The sequence below is a fragment of the Chelonia mydas genome, chromosome 9 (genome assembly GCF_015237465.2).
Source record: "Chelonia mydas isolate rCheMyd1 chromosome 9, rCheMyd1.pri.v2, whole genome shotgun sequence".
NCBI lineage: Eukaryota > Metazoa > Chordata > Testudines > Cheloniidae > Chelonia > Chelonia mydas.
In genome coordinates this window covers 8,959,309-8,976,484 of record NC_057855.1, presented here as the reverse complement: position 1 = coordinate 8,976,484, position 17,176 = coordinate 8,959,309, and the positions used below count along the sequence as shown (strand labels likewise).

Here is a 17,176-nt window from a genome sequence, read left to right as displayed (position 1 = left end):
CCTGTGTTATTATTAAGGAGTTAAGCTGGAAATCATCAAAAGAACCCTAGTTTTTAGCACCAGATAACAGGATCTTCTTCCCTATTTACAGACTGTTGCCATACTCAGCCAGCGTTCTGCCACTTGTGCTTCTGGAATGCTGAAGAGCTAGCATGCCCAGGTTTCACATTCTCAAAGGTCTGTGAGCAGTAATGTTGAGACTAGCCAGGGTGCCGTCCAACTTGGACTCCTGCTAGCATCCACTAACAGATGTTAGGGGACCTCAACCTGCACCTTTTCAAGGTGGCAATAGCCGTTGCTACTTAGTATGCTCTCCCCTGAGGCATTTGGACTGTGTCTGTCCAGCATTCTGCCTTCTTCAGGCTCCCATGCCTTGGTCACTGCTCTGCAACTGCCCTTCACTAACGCTCTCCCCTGTTGGGAAAAGCCAGAGTTTGACCCCAAATTCTCTTGCTGGAAAATGCCTAATAAAATTCCTTATCATAATCAGTCCCTAAGATCACTTTAAGCCAACACAACACCAGAGACCATAACTATAAAGAACATTTTATTAATTGAAAGTTCTTACATGTCAATGGGAAACATGAATTTTATTCAGTCACAGTTTGTCGTGGTGATACTGCTATTTTGATGGGGTTTCTGGGAAGCAAAGGGAGGATGATGGGATTAACAAACTTGGGCTCTCCTGGGCACACATCTGATTGCAAAGGACCTTCAGGGAAAGGGAGGATGGCTGGGCCAGTAGCAGGCTTGGTCAAGCCTGGCTTTCCTTCTGACCTGCCTGTCACATCAGCAACACCATGTGTGTCTGGAAGGGCTGGCACTGGCTTTGCCTTCTCCGGGGGAACAGGCTGTCCATCTATATGTTCACTCTGATTTTCTGGTAAGGTGTGAAGAGACACAGTCTCCTCTTTAGCAGGGAGAACTTTAACCCAACCCACTGTTTTTTCCAGATGTGGGGAGAAGTGGCTGTCTTCAGAATGGGAAGGATGCTGATGCTCACGTCTGTGCTCTTGCTTATGCTCATGGTTGTGGGGGTGCTTGTGGGGGTGGTGGTTCTCCTTCCTTCCACGGTGGTGAGGATGTTCATGCCTTTCATCGTCATCTTGATCATGTTTTTGAGATCTACCGCCAGGGTGCTGTTCCCGTTCTCCAAGGGCAGGAGCCTAAATTGGCAAACAGCAAACACATGCATATATTAAAGCTACTTAAAAACCTTTCTCTGATATAAAGAAAGGCTCAGACCTAGTCTGTATTCAGGATCAGTCCAAATTCCAGCAATCAGTGCCAGCCATTGATGTAGATGCACTGGTGCAAACTCCTATGGTAGACAAGCAAAGCAACTGCAGTACCCGGGGGAGATTATCCTTGCTTGGAAGTGGGGTAATTCAGCTATTTATTAATTTCACTCTCCCTGTGTTATTATTATGATTGTTGCTTTAGTTCTGTAACTGTATTATTTTCAAATGCCTTGTAAAGTGTTTGGGATACAGCTTGATTTAATGACTATGGGTATGCCTACCCTGCAATCTGAAGTGTGAGTGCAGCACAGGTAAACATATCTGAGCTAACTTTGATCTAGCTAGCTCGAATAACAATCGCAGTGAAGTCATGGGCACATGGACTGTATAAACCTGCTCTGGACCCTATATTGTATTGTATTGCCTTTTTTTCACCATCTGGCAATGATCCTCTTATCACAAGTTTCTTTCTGATTTGGCCGATGCATTTCCCTTATGCATGCAGTCCATTACTTTGTCAATAATCCTAACACAGAATGATCAGACTTTATTCATTCCAATTTTATTTTATAAAGGACCTTTTTGCAAACTTTTAGTTAGATGGAGAAATACCTGTGGATTGTAGATTTCGCAGGATATGCTGACAAACTGATGATGATCAATTTGACTGTTTATTACAGAGCCTTTGCACAAACCAGTATGCTGGAAAAAGAAATGGCTAATTAGGAGAAGTGAGCATCAAACCACAATGTATCACTAATATTTAGATTTTAACATTGTAAAATAGGAGATTATAAGAAACATAAGAATGGCCCTACTGGGTCAGACCAAAGGTCCATCTAGCCCAGTATCCTGCCTTCTGACAGTGGCCAGTGCCAGGTGCACCAAGAGGGAATGAACAGAACAGGTAATCATCAAGTGATCCATCCCCTGTCGCTCATTTCCAGCTTCTGGCCGACAGAGGCTAGGGACACCATTCCTGCCCATCCTGGCTAACAGCCATTGATGGACCTATCCTCCATGAATTTATCTAGTACTCTTTTGAACCCTGTTTTGGTCTTGGCCTTCACAACATCCTCCGGCAAGGAGTTCCACAGGTTGACTGTGTGTTGTGTGAAGAAATACTCCCTTTTGTTTGTTTTAAACCTGCTGCCTATTAATTTCATTTGGTGACCCCTAGTTCTTGTGTTTGAGAAGAAGTAAACAATGCTTCCTTATCTACTTTCTCTACACCAGTCATGATTTTATAGACCTCTATCATATCTCCCCTGAGCCGTCTCTTTTCCAAGCTGAAAAGTCCCAGTCCAAACAGATTTAGCTCCATAAATACATTTGCATAGATGTATAGCTAGTGCAAACTTTTGGCTTTTGTGCTGGCAAAGTTACCTAGGAGGACAGATTTCCCAGATGAATTTTTTTATCTCTGAGTAGGATTAGATGACATGATGGTAAAAATGCTGGAGCTGCCTGTGCACCATCTACACTAACTCTGTTGTTATTACCAGTGTGGAACTGCTTTGGTGATAGGGGACATTTTCAGAAAATGCCATTAGAGGCCAGGCCTAAAGAAGAGTATTAGATTACGGTTCTCAGAGAAAAAAATCTCTCTTCACACTGATCAAGGAAACCCTGGTAGAATACTGATAGTAACAACAGTGGGACGCGTCTACATGGTGCCACAGTCCCGACTACAGGGGTCTGAACTGTAGAGAGTTCTAACGTGCTGTTCTCTAACTTCCTCATGTGGACCCCGCTGGGTGTGAACTAAAAGGTACCTAGTGTGTGTGAATGTAGTCCTGTTTGGTATGGGACTACATCAGTGCAGACTAGCTGCCTTTTAGTTCACGCTAGCAGGGTCTACATTGGGCAATGAGATCGCAACACATTAGAGCTCTCTACAATGCACACCCCCTGTAGTCTGAATTCCAGTATCATGTAGACAAGCCCTAGATTTTATACATGCTGGTAGGTAGCACAGTTCTAATCTCAGTGCAGGCTGAGGTTAAGAGAACAGAATCGATTGGCTAATGTGCTAATTTAACCTTTCAGATGTCTTCAGGTTCCTTCCTCTAATTTCTAAAGGTTTTCTATATTTGACTTCTTGAGCACAATGTACATATATTGTGTGTGTATTCTTAAAAATTCATTATTTGTGGCTGCTTGTACAGAAGAAGCCCTTGAGAACTAATAACTTTTGCAAAGCACTAGCTGTTGTAGGAGCAGCAGTGATCTGTATGCTCTGAATGACTATGCTATGTATAACCTGTCTGCTCAAAAGGTCTGTTACACTTTTCCCCCACTCCCCTTTTGTCTCCTCTCCCTCTTTGAGTACCTGTGAAGTGGCTTTCCCCCTCCCCCTCCCTCCTGGAATGCTTGTGGGATGAATGGGCTGGTTGAACAGCTGGAAGATCCAAAGAGCTCCCAGGTAGACAATGTATCTGGAACTCTAATTAGGCAGCGATTACACACCCAATGCATGGACATGGTCTGAGGTGGAGTGTGACCAACCAGACGTGGCCAAGTCATCTCGAGTCGCAGGCCATGAGGAACAGGTCCTTAAAAGGGGAAGGGGCCATGTGCTCAGGAGTGCACTCACAAGCTTGTACCTCCCGTGAAGGCCCTTCTCCTGGACCGGCTGGCCAGTGGTTTTTTACCCCATTGCCTCAGGAAGACTTACCTTCATCACACCGTTCATCGCGGCACTGTAGGACATTTACCTTGAAGAATCCTGACATCTCCAGTGCCGTGCCTGTCCTGGGAGCATAAGTATGCGAGTGTGAGTGTGACCCCCCACCCCTCTTCTTTTGAGCTTAGCTATCAGTATAATAAACATGCTGCTTTCTGCCAACCTCTGGTGGGTCATTAGTCCTCCCTAAGCTTACCAGCTGGCCCAATTTCAGGTAACACTAGCTCCTCTGCTCATTCTGTACTGTATTTTTCTGTGCCATTTACGTTCATGCACTTCTGGACAGTTATCCAGAACTTTGTCTGGGATACTTGTCTTAGATTGTAAACAATTTGAGGCAGAAACTGTTTTCAGTTCTGTGTTTGTCAAGCCCCTGGCACAATGGGATCCTAATCCATGACTGGAGCTCTGAGGTACTACATTAATATAAATAATAAATAATAATCATATATAGGGCTTGATCCAAAGTCCAGTGAAGTCAATGAAAAGACTCCCATTGACTTCAGTGGGCTTTGGATCATGTTCATAAAGAAGAAAAACAGAAAAAGATAGGCAAAATGCTTAATGCAAAAATCATAATATCCACAAAGTTACGTATTTTTGCAAGCAGAATTACTTACAGCCAATTCAGATGGGAGGGGCTTGCACTTGGAGACATCAGCAATGGATTCATTTTTGGAGCAGGATGTCTCCTGGATTGTAAACTCTACAAAGTGTGAAGGACCAACGACCCACTGTCAAAGTTTTGTATGAAAAGAGAGAGAGAGAGCATTGACCGTTATTTTTAGCCTTTGCAAATTTGCCAGGAAGAAGAAAAGAAATTCATAATCCCAATCCTGCACCTTTTGCATTGAATGCAAAACACCCATGAACAACAGAGGGAGTAGGGTTAGACTTCTGAGTTTGTTAGCTGTATTGCAGGAGAATATATTTTCCATATTCTCCGAATGCTGCCTGACAGCCTGATCCTTACCTTTTATACAGAATTCCCAGTGAAGTATCACTCTAGCTCATGCATCAGTCAAAGATGAAACTAGATTAAAATGCTTTTTTCTTTTAAATACTATTAATAATTGATATTTACACAGAGACTTTCATCCAAAGATCCTCATTGTGGCTCAACCAACTTTCTATCTATAGGTTTCAGAGTAACAGCCGTGTTAGTCTGTATTCGCAAAAAGAAAAGGAGTACTTGTGGCACCTTAGAGACTAACCAATTTATTTGAGCATAAGCTTTCGTGAGCTACAGCTCAAGTGAGCTCACGAAAGCTTATGCTCAAATAAATTGGTTAGTCTCTAAGGTGCCACAAGTACTCCTTTTCTTTTTTCTATCTATAGGTATCACTTGACTCTGTCCTGAAATGCAGCCACTTCTGGGTTGGAAAATGGAAAAATGTTAACAGCACACAGTGTGTCCTGCAATATGCACAAGGTCAGACTAAGATGATCATGATGGTCCCTTATGACCTTAAAGTCTATGAGTAACACTACACAACTGTTACAGACAGAGAGTGAAGACTACCCATTTGAAACTAATTTTAGGGAGTCAAGATATAATTGTGAGGAACACATGGAATTATCCAGGACACTGATAATTAGCACCTCCTTACTGTGCAATGATATGTTTAAGCTAATTTGGTGAGTTGCAGGTGTGCACAGAAAGGGACCTCTATGCTACACTAAATACTTTATCATCTGTGCCTTTTGTTAGAGGTAGGCCTGAATCAAAAGCCCAGGGGGTGCAAATTGCCAGCAGGGACAATGAACTATGGAGCTCAAATCTAGATCTGAATTTTGCAACTGTCTCTTATCTCTATAATAAGATGAATCAAAGCCACAGATCTACACAGCCTCAAACTTTGAAGGGTTCAGAATCCTATCCTGAACCAACTGTTGGTGCCCAAGCCCATCTTTGCACCTTATAGAGCAACTTGTAAAAAGTGCAGCAGTTGTATCAATGCTTTCCAGGGCCTAAAGCGGACTGTGTGAATCTCAGCCTTACCTGCATTGAAGCTTTGGTAACGTTAAGGACAGAGAAATGATGAGCTTGCTCACTTTCCTTGTTGAATTTGGCCAGGCTCACAGCAGCAGTTTCCAGGTACTTGGGCTCCGTTGGACAGCCAGGGACTGGACAGTCAGGGCAAATCCGTAAAAATGAGCTTGATGGAACTTTGTAGAAAATAACAAATACACGCTGATAAGACAGGTGTCAAAACACTACAGTCCCGTTGACAGATATAGGTAGGTAGGTAGGTTGGTGTGCATATTTCATTCTTATTTATTTCTTTAGGGTTTCAAGCCCCAGCCCCACACATGCCCTTGGCATTTCACACAATTTCAAACAACAATATTTGATACAAAGGTTATCGCCATTGATGTAGCAATTGAACTGTCATGTGACACCCCCCCGCCCACTAATCCACCCCCACAAATCCACCTCATCAGCTCGCCCCCTCGCCAAACACTACCAAATAAACAATAGAGGGCTTGGCTCACTGTGGAGCAGCAATTCTCAACCTATTTACCATTGTGGGTCACATTTGCAGCTCTCTGTGTGTTATGTGGACTGCATCCACACAATATATATACTACCAGTATGGGCCTGAGGATGTCACATGGTCTGCAGCTCTGTGCTGATTAGGCCGCAAGCAGCCCGTGGGTTGAGAACCACTATTTGTGGGGGTGGATCATGGATCTAGTGGGAAGTCTCCATCAGCAAGGGTCCCTTAGAGCACCAGATGCACTTTAAAGTTTATTTCTCCTCCTGGAAACCGCAGAAACAGCAACACCCCTTGCATTTCCCTCGGGGATGCCTCCCATGCACCCCACATGTACACACCATCCCTTCCTCACAGAGGGCTGTGGTCCCTGCTTAGGGTGACCAGACAGCAAGTGTGAAAAATCGGGACGAGGGTGGGGGGTAATAGGACCCTATATAAGAAAAAGCCCCAAATATCGGGACTGTCGCTATAAAATCGGGACATCTGGTCACCCTATCCCTGCTGGCAATTTGCACCCCCTGCATCAATGGGGGCAAATCAAACCCAGATTTTGGAACTTACTGAGAGGTGTCAATAGATGAGCCCAAACCATAATGTTCCAATCTGGGTGTTTGGTTCAGCCCATTATAGACCTAGGAGTCAGTCGTGAAGGTCAGATCTAGATACAGACACTGGCAAAGATCAGGAGTGTTTATATCTGTGGTTTGGTTTGGACTCATCTCTAGTGTGAAAAGTCTATTAGGGCAGATGCTCCAAAAGGAATGAAGAGAAATAACATTAATAATTTTGGGAGGGTTTGCTATCCCATGTCCATTGCTGTCCAAGGCCATATTGATTACCAGAGGATACATGCTGGAAATAATAATAATGCATTTCATTTTTCTGCAGCACGCTAGGTGCTTTGCAAAAATATTCAATAATCTCATATTGAAATATGAGAAGCAACGCATCTAGTGGTTAAAGCAGGAAACTGAGAGTGAGGAGAAAAGGGTTCTACTCCCAACTCTGTCACCATAGGATCTAATATAAATTGCTTTGTCTCTCTGTTTAGTCTCTTTCCCTAATGGTAAAATTGGGATTATGATATTTAGCTGCTTTCGTAAAGCATTTGGAGGTCCTTGGATGAAAGGAGCTGTGTAGATGCAAATGAATTGCATTATATTCAAAGTGCCATGCCAAACGCACACGTAAAAAGTCTTTCATCCTCTTTTCAGTTCAAAGTCAGGACCTTTCTAGTTATGATGTGTACCTATGTTGGTCCTAAAAGTCCTCAAGATCAACAGCTTGTATCCTTCTGCCCTGAGAAAGTGAGGTAGGGCAGATGCCATTGAGAGAAAAATAACATGAAACACCATGATGCCATTTTTACAGTCACTTCTCAGAGTAGAGCCACACTTTGAGTAGAGCCCTGCACAGATACAAAATTTGTATCTGCATCTGATCCATGATCCACAAAAATGGTCCCTGGATATCCGTGGATTTGCTGGGCTCTATCTTTAAGCATTAAGAACATAAGAACTGCCTATTAATTTCATTTGGTGGCCCCTAGTTCTTGTGTTATGAGAAGGAGTAAATAACACTTCCTTGTTTACTTTCTCCACACCAGTCATAATTTTATAGACCTGTATCATATCTCCCCTTAGTCATCTCTTTTCCAAGATGAAAAATCCCAGTTTTATTAATCTCTCCTCATACGGCAGCCGTTCCATACCCCTAATAATTTTTGTTGCCCTTTTCTGAACCTTTTCCAATTCCAATATATCTTTTTTGAGATGGGGCGACCACATCTGCATGCAGTATTCAAGACGTGGGCATACCATGGATTTATACAGAGGCAATATGATATTTTCTGTTTTATTATCTATCCCTTTCTTAATGATTCCCAACATTCTGTTCGCTTTTTTGACTGCCGCTGCACACTGAGGGGATGTTTTCAGAGAACTATCCACAATGATTCCAATATCTCTTTCTTGAGTGGTAACAGCTAATTTAGACCCCATCATTTTATATGTATAGTTGGGATTATGTTTTCCAATGTGCATTACTTTGCATTTATCAACATTGAATTTCATCTGCCATTTTGTTGCCCAGTCACCCAGTTTTGAGAGATCCTTTTGTAGCTCTTCACAGTCTGCCTGGGACTTAAATATCTTGAGTAGTTTTGTATCATCTGTGAATTTTGTCACCTTACTGTTTATGCCTTTTTCCAGATCATTTATGAATATGTTAAATAGGACTCATCCCAGCACAGACCCCTGGGGGACACCATGATTTACCGCTCTCCTTTCTGAAAACTGACCATTTATTCTTATCCTTTGTTTCCTATCTTTTAACCAATTACCAATCCATGAAAGAACCTTCCCTTATCCCATGACTGCTTACTTTGCTTAAAAGCCTTTCGTGAGGGACCTTGTCAAAGGCTTTCTGAAAATCTAAATAGACTATATCCACTGCATCCCCCTTGTCCACATGCTTGTTGACCCCCTCAAAGAATTCTAGTAGATTGGTGAGGCATGATTTCCCGCTACAAAAACCATGTTGACTCTTCCCCAACAAATTATGTTTATCCATGTGTCTGGCAATTTTGTTCTTTACTATAGTTTCAACCAGTTTGCCCGGTACTGAAGTCAAGTTTACCGGCCTGTAATAGCCGGGGTCGCCTCTGGAACCCTTTTTAAAAATTGGCATCACATTAGCTATCCCCCAGTCATTTGGTACAGAAGCTGATTTAAATGATAGGTTACAGGCTACAGTTAGTAGTCGTGCAATTTCACATTTGAGTTCCTTCAGAACTCTTGGGTGAATACCATCTGGTGCTGGTGACTTATTACTCTTTAGTTTATCAATTTGTTCCAAAACCTCCTCTAATGTCATCTCAGTCTGGGACAGTTCCTCAGATTTGTCACCTAAAAAAATGGCTCAGGTTTGGGAATCTCCCTCACATCCTCTACCGTGAAGACCGATGCAAAGAATTCATTTAGTTTCTCCGCAATGGCCTTTTTGTCCTTGAGTGTTCCTTTAGCATCTCAATCGTCCAGTGGGCTCACTGATTGTTAAGCAGGCTTCCTGCTTCTGATGTACTTTAAAAAAAAATTGATATTACTTTTTGAGTCTTTGGCTAGCTGTACCTCAGATTCTTTTTTGGCCTTCCTAATTGTATTTTTACACTTCATTTGCCAGAGTTTATGCACCTTTCTATTTTCCTCACTAGGATTTAACTTCCACTTTTTAAAGAATGCCTTTTTGCCTCTCACTGCTTCTCTTAATTTGTTGTTTAGCCACGGTGGCTCCTTTTTGGTTCTCTTACTATGTTTTTTAATTTGGGGTGTACATTTAAGTTGAGCCTCTATTATGGTGTCTTTAAAAAGTTTCCATGCAATCCTTCCACGCTCCCCCAATCTTTTATTATAAGAAACATATTAAGAATAACATACCTGGCTGTAAAGTGCACTCATAGCTATGCAGGTGAACAATTCTCTTTGGCTCGTTAATGTAGAGGATTGCTTTGCACTGCCCAAAACTCTAAAGGAATATAAATATGTGCTGTGAATGTAGGCGGAATTTAGTTTTGGAACCTGTCAGTAGCCATAGAGCCTCTAAACAGTGCATTTTTCTTCATACATTTATATCATTCTTTACAAAGAAAGATTCTGAATTAGTGTTCAGCGGAGAATTAAGCAAGTTTATCTCCTGAAAAGACCTTTCAGAAATAAGAAGCCAGATCCTCAGCTGGTATAAATCAACATCATTCTATTGACTTCAGTGGAGCTATGCCCATTTATACCAGTTTAGAATCTGACCAGTAGGTTCAGATTCTCAGTTGGCCACTAAGTACGGCTGAGAAGGGGGAGCACAAAGGAGATGGTTTTGGCTCCCTGATCATAGGGCTGGTGCTACATCTGCGCACTGCCAGTTAGCTGCCCAGCCTCCCCCGCAGTTCTTCTGGCAACTGGGGATTGCTGGGGTGCACTGGCACATTTCCTTTTTCCTGGCTTTGCCCCCTCTGTTGGGGACCTTGAGGGATGTATACACAGAGCCCAACCATCTGAAAACAGCTGGAGCGCAGCCCAGTGGAAATGTCCTGCCCACTCCCGCTATCTTCCAGCCATGTGTCTGACCCTTTTCCATGCTATGTTGGCAGCAAGGAGGGAGAATGGCATAAAAGTCCGTACATTAGCTCTATGGCTCTGGAGGATCACCCTCATACTACAGTGAGCCTGGGTTGATTATGCTGGCTTAGCATGAGTTTATACCAGCAGTTTTAAAAGAATCTCACCCAGTATGTTCATCCTATCAGTGACTTTAAATGTTAATGCTCAGGCGGCCTCTTGAGTATTTCCCCTTGTGGGATCAAGGCACCTGCGCTGGGAGCTTCAGAAATCTTCTGATGGACAGTGTCCATTGGGGCCACTCACCCTTCACTGTTTCTCCCTTTGTGGAGGGCTCCAGAGGTATAAAAGAGGTGGAACCCAACTGCCCATCAGTTCCTTCTAACCGCCAAGGGAGCTGCTGTGGTGGTCAGAAAATTTTTATTTTTGAATTTCAGGCTTTTGTTTAAAAAAAATAAAAATTGCTTGACAAAACCCAAACATTTTGTTTGTTTGTTTTTAACCAAAACCCTGAATATTTTCATCAGATGCTTTTAAAACAGTCTTTCATGCAAAATTTCTTTCCCATGAAAATATTTTGTCAAGAAAGTGTTGACTAGCTTTAGCAGTGAGCCCAGGTTGCTTGCTGCATCCGTGAGGCTTAGCTTGTTGTTTGTTCTTTCTCTTTACTTTTTCAGGCCTCTAGTTAGTTAGAGTATCAATACAAAGAATAAGGATTAAGATGAATAAAGTGAGTCTCTTTCATTCTTCCTTTGTCAGGCTATTTTCAGAGAAACCCGTACAGGGATTCTAAACACTGCTTAACTTGCATATTTACCAGGAGCTGCTTATTAGAGCTGGTTGGGAAAAAATTGTTGACATTTTGAATTTGAGAACTCTTATAAACTCGTTGGAAAACAGTGAAATATTTTCATGGAAATGTTTTAAAAATATTTTTTATTAACAAGTTTCAAATTTTTAACCAGCCAACTGCTTGTAAGAACCATCCATGCAAGGAGCTTTGCTTCCTTCAGTAATAGCTGAGCCATACACTCCCATGTACACTTAAATCTAAAAATAAATAAATAAAATAAATCCTTACAGTTTCATGTATAGCTCTGTTCTTACAATCCTTCCACAACCTTCTGCTGAGTACGTGGCATTCGGTTTCTACCACATCCAAGGTGAGATAGAAGACAGAACCAGTGATTTTCTAAACACAACGAAAAAGGGGTTATGTCACAATTTCACCCATCACAAAGAAAAGGAAATAACAATGAGTGATGGACAAATGTCAGAAAGTTCATACAAGCACCTGCAAAAAAGCTGGAAATGTTGTGGGCCAAATCTTCAGCTAGTGTAAATCAGCATATGCCAGCTGAGGATCTGGCCTGTAAGAACATGCTGTCTTGAAATATTTCTAACGCTTCCAGCCCTCAGTGAGGTCAGAATTATTGCAAGAACAGCCTTTCTTTGAGTTATTTTCCCTCTTCCTGTTCTGGTGCCAGCCAGAACCCAAGAATGAGGATGAACCATGGTAATGGGAAATTGTTTTAAAAATAGTTAACAGAACTTTATGGTTTGGTTGAAATTTAGGTCTGTTCTAATTTTAGTGAAAACAAAAGAATTATCTACGGGTATGTTGTGTCAGTAAATAAAGAACGTATATTGCTGAAGTTTCCTAGCATGCATGCGGCATATGACCTCAGAAGCATTCTACGGGATAGAGCACTGGACTGGGACTCAGGAGACCTAGGTTCTATTCCTCGCTTGGCCATTGGCCTGCTGGGTGACCTTGGACAAGTCATTTCCCTCCTCTGTGCCCAAGTTTCCCCATCTGTAAAATGTGATATTGATACTGATCTCCCTGGTAAAATGCTTTCGAGATCTACTGAAGGAAAGTGCTGTATGAGAGCGAGGTATTATTATGGAAAGAGGCATCGCAGGCATCTCCCGTGCTTTGCCATCACTGTACAGATACAATATCATGTTTATTTGCTGCTAGAAATGTTCCACTGGAAGAAAACCATCTCAATGGTCCACCTCAGGACAATGGATGTAGTGCGAGTGGGTTAGAGAATGCTGGTCCTTCTGCGGATGAAATCAGGTGTGACTTTTACTAATGTGCAAGGCACCGAGGTACTGCAGTGACACGTCTTTAAAATGTAATGGCTAGTGGCTAATTTAGATTATAGATTAGATCAGTGGTTCTCAACCTATTTACCATTGTGGGCCACATATCCAGCTCTCTGTGTGTTATGTGGGCCGCATCCACTGAATATATATATTACCTGTATGTTATACCCATGTAACATACCCTGAGAATGTTACATGGGCTGCAGCTGTGTGCTGTTTGGGCCGCGGGTTGAGAACCACTGGATTAGACAAACAGTAGAACCAGTCAAAGAGTATTTGTCAAGTTCTGAAAATTTCAGTGTTTTTTGTCTCTGCGTGCCACACTTGGGAGCCAGACTCATTATTTTTGAATATATCTTGTCTTAGAAAAACATTCTTCTGAATATCACAGGTGAGCAGATAGGAATGGAGGGATGTACAGAGAATCTGAAGTTGGTATCTGAGCTTCCAAATTAGTCACCCAAGTATTTTGGAGCACACACATTCTGCATCAAACAGGTGTATTTGTGATCAAACACATGTTCAATGTCAGATATGTCTATTCTGTGAATCACACAGACTGGTTTTGAAGCTTGGTGAATTCAGGAATATTTAAGTGCTTAAATACAATCAAACTGAACCAAAATCCTTGATTTACCCTGCCTGGGCCAGTTCTAGCAGACAGAAGGGCTATGAGTATACTGTACAGTCCATGTCAGTTTTATGTACTGACTTTCAGATGCATCAGCCTCCAGTGGGGAAAGGCTAGTTCAGGATTTATTCAGTGGCGAGCAGATCACAGAGCATTTCATTACCCTTATTTTTTATCTCATAAATAAGGTTATTAAGAGGGAACCTTTTGAGATCTGTTTAGTATTGGATAAAGCCTGATTTCTGTTTTCTACACAGGCATATCCCTTGCTTTGATTCTGCTGACACTAACACGACCAGTCCCATGCATGCTGGCAAGTCTTGGAGCCAGAAGGGAATTGGCAACCACAGGTCAGCAACTCTTTGCGGGGTGGGGGGACCTGTTAAAAACAGTAAAAGAAGAAGGTAAATATGTTCCAGTATCTAATGATGACTTAAGATCTAGTTAAAAACCTGTTACTGAAGTACATTGATCATCATTTCTTAGGAATGAAGGGCCCTGTCCTACTCCCATTTGAGTCAATGGCAAAAGTCTTAAAGTAGGATCAAGCCACAGATCAGGTAGGGGCAGATTTGAATCTGAAGGCAAAGTGAAAATGTTTTCATCACAGGTGGTGATCACAAACATGAGGGGGAAAGAGAGGGTATGGCTTTTCCACTGATTTAAATCACAGGCAAAGAGTAAGTTTCTCAACCCTTTCTGAGGAACAAAGGTGTCAGTGGGATCTATTCACATTTTTGAATAACACGACCTATTTGAATGCACTCTGTATGTTCCATTTTCACAGAGGCACAAATGTGATACAGTCTCATTAGTCCTGTTTGTGCTTTTGGCTCAGCTGCCGGGTTTAGTTGATCTATTTTGCTGTTATATGCTGTGGTTTTTGCACATTTTTTAGAAATAAAAGAGTAATAATCAGTAAAAATAACCAAACCAACCAGGACACAAGCTACGCCTTAAAGGTAAAGAGTGAAGAGGCAATGGAAGTGATGAGAGCCAATATTAAAAAAGAGGCCCAGATTCTCCCCTGTGCTGAGACATGCCTTGCACAGGAGGAGGTGGATGGACCCATCAGGGAGCAAGTGCCTGATGGCACATCTGCAGCAGCCCTGTCATAAAATAGAGTAGCCTAGGGGCTGCTCTCATTTATGTCATCTGGCAGTAGGCCCCAGTGGACCATTCTCTAGCTGGGGATTGCCCACAACATACCTCTGATATGTCCATTGTGATGGAGTCAGTTCAGGGAGTAGCACTGGTAATAGCTGTGCTGATTCTATGCCAGCTGAGACTGACTCCATGTGGGAAACTCTCAACTGACCTGATCTGGTTGCTTTCTGGTCACTTTGAGCCACCTGAGCAGTGCAAAGGGTAGAGAATCTGGCTCAAAGAGCAGTGGAACATGTGTGCAACTTTATTGACCCAACTCCTGATCTCCGGCAGATAAATTTAACCATGGCATTTTCCTGTGCGGGTTGCTGGAGAAGCTGTATCTTGGTGGGTAGGAAATAGTGACAAGTCCTAGTAGATGTGGGAGATCTTTAAATATCTGGCAATGGAATTTCTGTTCAGTTACAGCGCTATAGCCATTAAACAATGCAAGGGAGTGCACAGATATGATTATATCAGTGTGCAGTAGAGGAAGGGGGTGTTACTCCCATGGTTATACAGTGCCTTACACATTGGGGCCTGGCACACTGATCCTGGCTGTGCCTCCTTCACGTTATTGCAATTCAAACAATAATAAATAAAATAGTCACACACAGAGATATACTTTCCCCTTAGATCTAAATTTATTTTTAACTCTGATTTTTACCTTTGACCTGGTTTCAAAGCTCTCTTGGCAAGTCAGTCTTCAATGAGGTGCCCAATTGTATGTGAAAAAATTCCCTGGGCCCAATACGCTATTGCTTTGCACCTTGTATAAAAGCAAGTATATCTGAGCCAAATGGGTGCACAATGTTATTAAATGACAATGATGGTGTTTCACACACACTGGACAGATGCCAATGATGGTACCAGGTGCATGGCCAGAGAGAATCAGATCCTCCTGCTTCCAATTGTCCTACTTGCTTTAAATTGCTATTGTGAAATTATTTCCATTCATTTGTGGGTGAAGTTGCCACTGCCCTGAGAGTCCTAGGAAAATTTAGCTTTTCACGTTTTCTACACATCAGAATGAATTCCCAGCCTTTCTGAAATGTCTTTCTGAGTATTCCTTGGTTCAAACCCCCATTGTTAGGGCAACTGGACAGTATGCACAAAGTACACCCCCCTCCCCAGGACAAACGCGACCAGAATGAGAGGGTTCGTTACCTGGGGATGTTCTTGGATGCTGAAAATTCGATAGAGACCAAGCACGTAGCCTTCTCTTTGGTTGGCATTGATCTGGCGCAGAGCCAGATCTGCAGCTGCCTCTATTGCAGAGTCATTACACGCAGGGGAAAGTAACAGAGATGGTGGTTCCGTGACTGGAGGAGAGACAGCCCAGGAGCATAGCAACTGAATGCCAAAGAGAAGCAAAACGAGCAGGGTCATTCTGCTAAGTAAACCAGTTAGGCAGATTGGAAATGTTATAACCTCTGGGAAGCCACAAGAGAGAGGCCAGGGCCAGCCTGCAAGAATAAACTTTTGAAGTGGAATCAGGACTCTTTATATACTTTGTTGTCTCCTCAAACAACACACTGACCATCACCTTTAAACCTGCATAGATGGCAATTGCAAACACCAAGTAAATGATTAGAAGGTTGTACATTCAGTGCAGCTGCTTATAGACCAAGGCCAAATTTTGCTCTTGGTTTCACATGTCCAAGGTGGATTTCATTGGGCAGTCCACATACATTTAACCTCGCTGATTAAAATCGGTCTGTATGCTGTACTCTGAGAGCAAGGTCTGTTATAAAACCAAGGACCAAACTCCAGTTGACTTTAACAGAATCAGGATCAGGACCAAAGTTTGGGTAACTGAATTTACACTTTTTATTTTATAAATTAAATATATACAGAAAAAATAAAATAACAAGCCTTCGTAAAACGTACAGAGCCATCTGTGTTTGCAATGGAGAATGCAGACCTGCCTCACAGTAAGAGATAATATAATAATAGGGATATGGCCTAAAACAGGGGTTCTCAAACTGTGGGTCAGGACCCCTCAGGGGGTCACGAGGTTATTACATGGGGGTTCGCGAGCTGTCGACCTCCAGCCCAAATCACGCTTTGCCTCCAGCATTTATAATGGTGTTAAATATATAAAAAAGTGTTTTTAATTTATAAGGAGGGTCGCACTCAGAGGCTTGCTATGTGAAAGGGGTCACCAGTAAAAAAGTTTGAGAGCCACTGGCCTAAAAAGACCTATGGGCCATACCATGTTGCTTGTTTTTATGCAGAACTCTCCACTGACTTCAGTGGGGAGTTATGATGATAATTCATTGCAGTGAGCCTGAAGTGCCAAGTGCTTCCCAAACATATAGACGGACACAGTCCCTGCCCCAACAAACTGAAATACTAGTGGTAGACATGACGCAAAGTGAGAGCTACTACCATAGGCGGGAGAAGAGAGGAAGATGAGTGGACAAAGGTTACCCAAATAAGGTCATGCAGTTACATGTCTTGTTACAAAACACATACAAAGCAACTTCTCCCCAACTCACTAATATCCCCTTCCTGGGGCTGTTGCCCTCTTAGTCAGCCCACACATCCTTCTTCACTGACACCCATCCCACTACCTGACCTTCCCTGCTTATCCCTCATCCTCCCTGTCATCATCCAATCACCTCTCCTCACTATGCAAACCTCCAGCTTTACCCCGTCCTCTCCTGCCATCCCACTCTCCACCCTCACTCCTGTGACCACCCCAGGCAATTCGTCCTGCAAACATGCCGTACCTACCCCTGACA

The 17,176-nt window shown here is 42.6% G+C and overlaps 1 protein-coding gene and 1 long non-coding RNA gene across 2 annotated transcripts in view; one reads left to right on the top strand and one right to left on the bottom strand.

The window, feature by feature from the left end:
- Positions 1–518: 518 nt before the first annotated feature.
- Positions 519–15,862, bottom strand: FETUB (fetuin B). Its single transcript, XM_007068613.4, has 7 exons — positions 15,597–15,862; positions 11,619–11,729; positions 9,863–9,950; positions 5,930–6,096; positions 4,548–4,661; positions 1,854–1,943; positions 519–1,166 (listed from the first exon to the last, which is right to left on the bottom strand). The coding sequence occupies exons 1-7, from the start codon at positions 15,816–15,818 to the stop codon at positions 591–593; spliced, it is 1,368 nt and encodes a 455-aa protein (XP_007068675.2). The 5' UTR covers positions 15,819–15,862; the 3' UTR covers positions 519–590.
- Positions 13,540–17,176, top strand: part of LOC122461745 — a 76,935-nt gene continuing 73,298 nt past the window's right edge. The window contains exon 1 of the long non-coding RNA XR_006283897.1: positions 13,540–13,633. This is a non-coding gene — a long non-coding RNA (uncharacterized LOC122461745). The remainder of the gene's footprint in view (positions 13,634–17,176) is intronic.

Bases quoted from the DNA above. Each gene is read 5' to 3' on its own strand.
- FETUB (XM_007068613.4), bottom strand. From the start codon at position 15,818: ATGACCCTGCTCGTTTTGCTTCTCTTTGGCATTCAGTTGCTATGCTCC. The intron at 9,951-11,618 runs GTAAGGATTTAT...ATATTCCTTTAG, and splicing joins ACAGAGCTATACATGAAACT to AGTTTTGGGCAGTGCAAAGC. The intron at 4,662-5,929 runs GTAAGGCTGAGA...AAACTTTGACAG, and splicing joins TTACCAAAGCTTCAATGCAG to TGGGTCGTTGGTCCTTCACA.